Source organism: Alligator sinensis, unplaced genomic scaffold (assembly GCF_000455745.1).
Source record: "Alligator sinensis unplaced genomic scaffold, ASM45574v1 scaffold237_1, whole genome shotgun sequence".
Lineage (NCBI taxonomy): Eukaryota > Metazoa > Chordata > Crocodylia > Alligatoridae > Alligator > Alligator sinensis.
The window spans coordinates 463599-471820 of NW_005841849.1; the positions used below are offsets into that span (position 1 = coordinate 463599).

General features: G+C 48.9%; 1 protein-coding gene across 1 annotated transcript in view; it reads right to left on the reverse strand.

Moving 5' to 3' along the window:
* The window catches only part of KIF1A (kinesin family member 1A), a 119034-nt gene extending 111037 nt beyond the window's left edge, over positions 1-7997 (reverse strand). Inside the window, 1 exon segment of the mRNA XM_025209264.1 lies at positions 7892-7997. Coding sequence (XP_025065049.1) covers positions 7892-7997 — 106 coding nt within the window.
* Between the last annotated feature and the right edge of the window lie 225 nt (positions 7998-8222).

Below are 8222 nucleotides of genomic sequence, written 5' to 3' on the forward strand. Positions count from 1 at the left end.
TGGCTGTGGGAGACCCAGGCTTTACTGCTGGGCTGCAAAGTCCTGCTTTCCACTCGACATGGAGCAACTGAGGCTCTGCCTGACCACCATGACCTGGCTGTGTGGTGATGGAGCTGGCACCCACTCATGATATCGCCCTTGTAGAAGGCAGAGCAGTCCCTGCAGTTTTCTAGTCCCCATCCCTGCAGATAAGCAGCCTCATTAACATAATCTGGACCTGTTTCCTCACAAGACTTTTCAGAGAAGTCTGTCTCCCCAGGTTGTCATGACAGCAAGTCTAGTGCTCTTAATGTGGGCGACCCTCTCCGGTATTTCTAATCTGCCCAGGCCCACAGCTGGTGACGTGGGCAGTTTCATCGAGGAAGGAAGGATGGCACCTATTTTAAACCCTCTCCCATCTGGCTCTTTTCAGTAACATCCTAAAGAAAGTGTATGAAGAGCTGTACATATCAGGAGAAATGTACGTTCCGGTTCCAATGCATGTCTCCTGAATAATCTTCTTAAGAAGGTAAACAGCAGACAGACTGCCTGTGGGAGATCCCACTCCATAAACATGGAAGAGCTTGAGTCATATGCCCATGGAGATAATTTGATTGCTGCCCCTTTCTTTCAGAGATATTCTTTCTACAATACGGTGTGCATCGATCCCAGTTTAAAAACTATCACACTCCACCTGTATCCAAATCCGTGGTGTAAAATTTCACTATTGCCGGGGCACAACTTCAGAACACCGACAACTGAGTCACCATTACTGTTCCCCTTGAAGAACAGCAAGGTATCTCAGCATATCACTGCATGGTACAGTGCAGTATCACACAGAGATACCTCAGCTAGCTCATTGGAAGCTGATGAACACAGCTGGAGGCAGACAGCAATGCAGAAATGATGACTAATATTTTGCTCCCTTTTTCTTTCTTCCATTTTATCCAAATTTTCTTCCCAGTTCCATGCCACAGTAACAAGACATGGATCCTGGTCTGTATGCACCTGACTAGAGTTCAAACTAAAGAACTCATGTAAGATTATAGCCCAGACCAGCAGAGGTACTATGGTATCTGATAGGGCTGTGTGAAATGGCTATGTCTCGTTTCAATTTTGGATTCAGCCATTTCGTCAGACAGTGAATTGTTTTGGTGTTTCAGATCACTGTTCTGTTTCTATTGGCCAAATCTGATTTGGAGTTTCAATGCTGTTTTGGAGATTCGGATTGGCTGCAGAGACGCAGGCAAAGGCGGGCAGCTGCAGGTTCTCCTGCAGCTCCTCCAGATGTGCCTGCCTCTCCCTGGGTGGGAGGAGCCACAGGAGAAGCTCCCATGAATGCCCTGCCTGGCCCCGTCTCCCACCCAGTCCCAGCCTAGTCCCAGCATTTAAAAAAAAAAAGAAAAAAGCAGGAATTGCCCCCTCTCCTGCCTGGCACCTGTGCAGCAGCTGCCTCATTGTGCAGGTGCAGTGCAGCTCAGCATGGCGCTGCGCGCTGTCTGGGAGAAGGGTTGGCTCCAGCAGTCAGCTGGAGCCTGGCACCACTCAGTCCCAGTGGCCCCAGCTCCCAAACAGTGTGCAGCGCCCTGTTGAGCCGCACTGCACCCGCGCCAGGGGGCAGTTGCCGTGCATTTGCCAGGCTGGGGAGGGTGGGGGCAGCGATCCCCGCTGCCTCCCACTGCCTTGCGTTGTGTGGGGGTGCTCTGCCATGAGCCCTCAGAGGTCCTGATCACCACTGCCAGAGCCGGTGATTTTGGGGGGGGATGGGAAGGGGGGGGGTAAAGTGTTGGGCCAGGTGGGGGGGACCATCAGGGGCGAGGCTGCGGGGGGAGATCAGGGAGCGCAGGCTGTGCAGAGGGCTCTGCCACATGGCCCCAGAGCCCCTGCTACAACCAGTGACTGCGGGGATTTTTTTTTTTTTTGTGGTGATTCCCAGACTGCTGGGCAGGTGGGAGAGGGGAATGGGAGACAGGGATCAATTGAGGAGTGGGGGATGCACATGGGGGGCTCTGCCAGGAGGCCCCAGAGCCCCTACAACCCCTGCTACAGTCAGTGAATGTGGAGCTGTTTTTTGTTTTTTTTAAGTGCTGAGAGGCTGAGGCAGGTGGGGCATGAGGCCGGGCAGGACAGCCATGGGGGCTTCTCCCACGGCTCTCCCAGCTGTGCTCGGCATGGGCTGCACCAAGCAGACTCGGGTGCTGGTGCTGGCCCTAGCTGGCAGCAGCAGCATGCTGTCATCCCACATACAGATCCAAGGGTCCACACCCCCCGGGAGGGGTGCAGGACTGTTTCAGACTCCTCCAGGTGGCGCAGGCCCCTAGATCTGTACATGGGATGACAGCAGGCTGCCGTCCCTCCTCCAGAGCACTGGGATTGGAAGGGATCTCATGGACAGATCCCCAGCTGGCCAGGCACTGGCCAGCTACAGATGTCAATATCAGAGCAGTCATTCCGCCCCTCTTCTCTCTCCCTCTTCTTAGTTTTTGTTTCCCTGCAAGCCCAGCTCCAAAACATCCGAAACATTTCCAAAATGTTTTGGATGGTTTCGTTTCATTTTGGAAATGTTTCGGAGCCTTCCTTTTCATTTCAGATTCAGTGTTTCGGGCTCCGGAACAGGCTGAAACACCTCTGAAACTAAACAAAACTTCGCACAGACCTAGTAACTAACCTCCCTAACAACAAATACAGACTTCCCAATGCCCCATACTCTGTGCTGGTGGTTAGAAGAAAGGATGAACCTAAGTTGTGGTGGACCAAGGTATGGAAGTGTACTCCAGATGGGAGGGATCTCATGACGCGCAGTCTCAAATGGCTCTGTGCTGGACTTGCCTTAGGAACAACCACTTCATTTTCCAGTGCTCAACCCCAACCCCACCCCTTCCCACCACCAGTGAGAGTGTGTGTATGACCCAGGATAGCCTAGCATCTTTGTTTCCTCCTAGTAGCTGACCCAAGCATAAAGGCTACCAGAGCTGGTTCTTAGCTCAGCCAGCAGACAATCATGCTTCTCAGTTCAGAAGTTTTGGGTTCATCCCCTATAGGCAATCAAGCCAGGACTGTGATAGCACATAACTGTACCCAAGGACATGAATGGATAGCATGAAAGCAAACTAGATTTAATGTAAATAGGGCACTGCTTGATTCCCCCCCCTGCTTACTACGTGTTCCATTTCCCTCCTTTTCCCTTGGTCTAGGGATTTACTTGCATGAGAAATTACTCTCCTTGTGCTGCCCTCCACTGATCTAGTCACATCAGGTCATTCTGCAGTTTCCTTCTGACCTAAGGTGTATTTGATCTTTTCCCAGCAAAAGAATCATGGTTGCGTGTACTCATTAGGCAATCTCTGTTCCTGTGCAGCAACCTACCCAGGTAGAGACACAGTGGGGAACTCTGCCAGCATTACCAGAGAGCTGTGCTGAGGTCTGATGCATGCAATGCTGAGCCTTCCTAGGTGACTGGACCCCTGGTGTCACCTGTCCCTGCTTCACTACTATCACAGAAGCACATAGAAGCACTCCACAGGTCTCCAGTGGCCTGCAAGCCACATCTTAAAAAGCAATGACTGACTCCGGTCCAGATCCTTTAAGTGGTATAAACTGGTGCAATTCCATTGACATCAATAGTTGGGCTGATCTGTACCATCTGAGGATCTGGCCCCTTAACAGTTCCAAGAATACAGCACTGCAAGCTCCTTTCCTATGTGTGGAAGTCTTAGACCTGGAAGTCTGAAAACATGAATATTCAATGAATGACTGTCCTGCTCTGTACGCTCATTTCCAAAGGCTTCAACTGCATTGTACAACACCACAAGAGGTGACCCACTGCTGAGGTCCTAACCAAGGGCAAGGAAATGGTGCTGAGCACCTCTGACCTTGCTACCAAGAGGAACTGTGTGCCAGACAACAGTCTCAGCCCACTCTGCTGCTGATCCCATGGCAGAGGAGCATAAGAAAGAAGTCTCTGAATGTTCCTTGTCTGTGTTATCCAAAAGAAATGCCCTAAAAGTAATTTTGCTCTGTTGGGTTAGAAAAAACTGCATTTTCTATACCAGGTACGGCCAAATCCCAGCTCACAAATCACATAGGACCCCTGGGATGTTTAAATGTAGTCCCAACACAGCATTATCTGTAGAAAGGCTCTGTGCACACTGAAGCATGCACATTCTGAAACTTCCATACACTTTGGTTGTACACACTGTCAAGATTTTGGCTAGGAGGGTCAGGGAATGTGGCCACCACTATCCTACACTATGGCTCCATCCTAAAGGGGCCAGTAATCCGCTAACTTCATTCACACTGTCAGTTCATGTTGCCTACCTGGATAGCAGTGAACACACATTTTGGACTGAATTTTGGAAGAGGTTGGCCATGTCCTGGAAAAGACAGTTGAGAATACCCTAGAGCCTGGTACCAGCCTGTTCTCTGTCAGGGTGATTGTGTAGATTGCCTGTACTTACTCAGGGCCATCAGTGGCACAATAATCCATAACTAGATTCCAAAGATGCTGGCTTTGGGCAGTATTACTTAAGAGGACAGCATCCTCACTCTGCAACACCAGGAAACACTCCTTCCATGTTTCAAACACCAGATCCAGGCAGCACTCATGACAATGGCCCAAACAACCATAGAGCACCAAAACCCAACAGAGCAGTCCCATCTGTGGAAAAAGGGTGCTAGATACACTATGGTCCAGAAAGCTCCATACACAGAAGTCCTTGCCAGTGTTATAACCGGGAAACGTGGCACAATTTCTTGCATTGTCAAGCTTCACTGTGTAAGTAACATTGTAATGTTATAGCTTATTGGATGCTATCAGGCTATTGTGTCATAAAGTCACAGAAAGGGGAAAAGCTTAAAAATTGTTATGCAGCAAATTCTTATAAACACAGAGCAGGAAAGCCACCACTGGTCCTTCTGCACTCCCTGCCTTACCTGTGTGATGGGCTAGCTGGCAGTGACTTAGCCCAGGGGTTTTGAAAGGACAAAAGATGATTGGAGGACTTGGGATTCCCTTTCCTCACCAATCTGGTAATGATTTGGCCCAGGAGTTTTGAAGGGGTAAAAGATGATTGGAGGACTTGGGATTCCCTTTCCTCACCAATCAGGCCCCAGAGTCTCACCCTCCGTGTCCCCTGATTGGCCCTGTGGGTCACCTGGAGGGGGATAAAAGCACAGCTGACTCAGGGGAGACCAGTGAGGGACCACAAGGAAGGAGTTGGCAAGAGCTGAGCCAGCAGGGAAGGAGCAGTTGCCCCAGAAGAGCCTGAAGGAGTGGGCCCTGCAGGCAGCACTGGGGTCCTCAGCAGTGTGATGTGTAACTGGCAGGAAAGGCTCCCCACTGGGTTCCAGGATCCCCTATGAGAGGCTGTGGCCAGCAGGAGAGGCTCCCCAGCTCCAGCAAGATCTGAGCAGCGACCTGAGAGGTTCCCAGCTCTGCTTCCAGCTCTTCCAATCAGAAGCTAGGCAGCTCAATGTGAGGCTGGGGCTCTGGGAAGGTCAAGACCCCCAGCAGTTCAGTATAGTACCAGCACTAGTGGCTATGTGGCAGTGTTTCTGCCTACCATGTGAGCGATCTGAGTTCAAGCCCTAGCTAGGGTGAGTGAGCTAACAAAGAGAAATTCTTCTTGCAGTGGAAAGGGGCCATTGTGTTTTCCCCATTTCTTCCCCTCCAGGTACCTAGGCCCTATATTCCTTGTAATTTGACATTTTGTATTTTGTGCCTTTTGTATTTCCAGTAATACCAAACAGTATTGTTTGTTCTGCTGTTTGTGTTTTACATTTTGGTTAACCCTGTCTTTTGTCAACTGGATGAATATGTCTATGATTGTAAGTATCTAACCTTTATTGAATCCTCCCCCTTCGGGGCATTGTAGTGTCCCCTATACCCCGCTGGTTTCTACTGGTTATGTTCCCAGTATTGTTCCCTCATTAAAAGGTATATGTTTAAGTCCCCATTGGTGGTCTGGCTCTGCTCTATAGGGGGAAGAGAGTCCCTACACCTCCCACAGCGCTTGTGTACCTGCTTTGATCCCTTCAATTGGAGAGGGGGTACCTCTTGGAGTACCACCCGGGTTACACCTATAAGTACAACAAAGTATAGAAGGGAAAGAGAAGTTGAATGCATGATTCCTAGAAGGGTTCCACTTGAGGTTCCTGTTCCTGTTCTTTTAGGAATGAATTGGCTTATTTACTGCTTATCTTTCCTTCCATGCATCCCACATGTTACCATAGCTGGATAATATAGAGAGGGAGGGAGGTTCATGTAGTTTAAGTTAATTGAGGATAAACCTTACCGTCTCCCCAAAAAGAGGTATAGATACGTTCTAAATTTCCCAAAGTAGAAGATGGATGGTCACTCAAAAGCTGAAATCAGAACTCTCAGTGCCATACTGGAAATATAGGTCAGATGTCTTCCCATGGCATTTCAAACCTGTATGGTGTCCCCTTACACTCTTGTGGTGTTTTACACCAAATCAGTGCCACAGTTGAGTTGCAAAAGGGATATGACTGATCTAGCAACACTGGGAGGAGAAACAGTTTGTGGCTGGCAATTAGATCTCCCCAACACACACTGTACTATGGGGTCCCTCTTCAACACCTGCTATAGACAAATGAACCAAGTGGGTTGGGGACTCTCAAAGGTCCCCCTGAAGTGAATGAAAATAATAATTCAACAGTGCCCTGTAGATGTTCTGGCTGCTTTAATATTACCTTGCTGTAAAATGGAATCTTTCTTTTGTAGCTCTCAAAGGGCTGCTCATAGGATGCATCCTCCTACACGTAGGGAAACTGATGCAGATGGGGCAAACTGCTTTGTCAAAGTCACACAGCAGGATAGGAGTGGAGCTGGAAACAGAATCCCAGGTACCTAGAGTCCCATGCCCAGGTTCTGTCCACAAGGCCGTTCTATCCCCCATGCAGTGGTTTGCTGTCATTGCAAAGCCCTTCTGTCATCACAAACTCAGTGCACATAACACTGACCTCCTCAACAGCCAGACAGGTCCCTAAATAGAAATAATAATCTGCAACACACCAGCTGACCAGCCAAAAACCAGCCACATACAGAACAGATATGCCAGAGAGTAGAGAGATGCCAAGAAATCCACCAGGGATTTCACTACTGTTACCAGTTTAACTTGGAGGGCATTTAGATACTATAATAATCTGCACCAATAAATAATCCCAATGGAGAGAGAGAGAGAGAAAAAAAAGAGAATGTATCCACTATGAGCTACAGGTCCAAGTCTCCACTGCTTTGCCCTTTGTGAAACCATGCAAGCCCCATGTCCAGGGAAGGCAAGGAGTATAAAAGGCTGGGAGATCAGCTCCTTCACCTCAATGGCAATGTTCACAATCAGCTCGCCCAGACTGTAACTGGCCATGCTCTGTACAAAACAGTGGGCAAGCAGGCTCCATATCTGGAATGGAAAGCTCAGTCTTGCCAAATTTTGTAATTACCCTTCCAAGCATCCCTTATGTAATTGCATTTTTTCAATTCTCAGCTCCTGGAGTCCTGTGATTGTGTAAACATCTCAGCTTTTACTTAAACAAAACAAAACAAAAACAACAACAAGTTTCTGTCTCTCATGATTATGTAGAATAGCTTGGAATCATGACCTGAGTGTACCCAGGTGGTTCAAAAAACAGAAGACTAATAAAAAGAACTTCAGGTGTGTGTTTCTTTAAAAAAACCCCAATTCATGATTCTTTATGGACTGACTCAAGATTTTTGAACACAGGGGGATGGCTATAACGGAAGCTGCAGGGGAGTAAGGGTCCTGCCCAAACTGTGTTCTCATCTGCAAGCCATTGGCATCAAATGTCCCAGCAGAAATCTGGTTCTAAATCACCTCCCTCCTGCAGCCAGGGGCCAAGTCCCAACATTGCTGTTGGGGCCAAGGGTGTTACTCACTGGTGGTGCTTCCCGTCATCTGGATGATGCATTTGGAGTCCCGGCTCATTTCACGGGAGTTGAAAGGCCGTACTCTCACCGCCACCTTCACAGAGGCTCCTGCCATCTTGCTGGCTTGAGGTTGTTCTGTCTAGCTGGGGTTGTGCTCCTGGCAACAGGAGGAATGCCCTGGAAAAAAACAGGAAAGGTAAGTTAAGAAAGTCTCACCAATGGCTCTCTGGGCTCTACAAGGCATTGCTTGAGGGCAGTTATCTGTAGGCGTCCCTGAGACACTGACTCAGTCAATTCTGCACAGTACCAGCCTCCCTCTGCTGTCAGCAGAAGCTCCCAA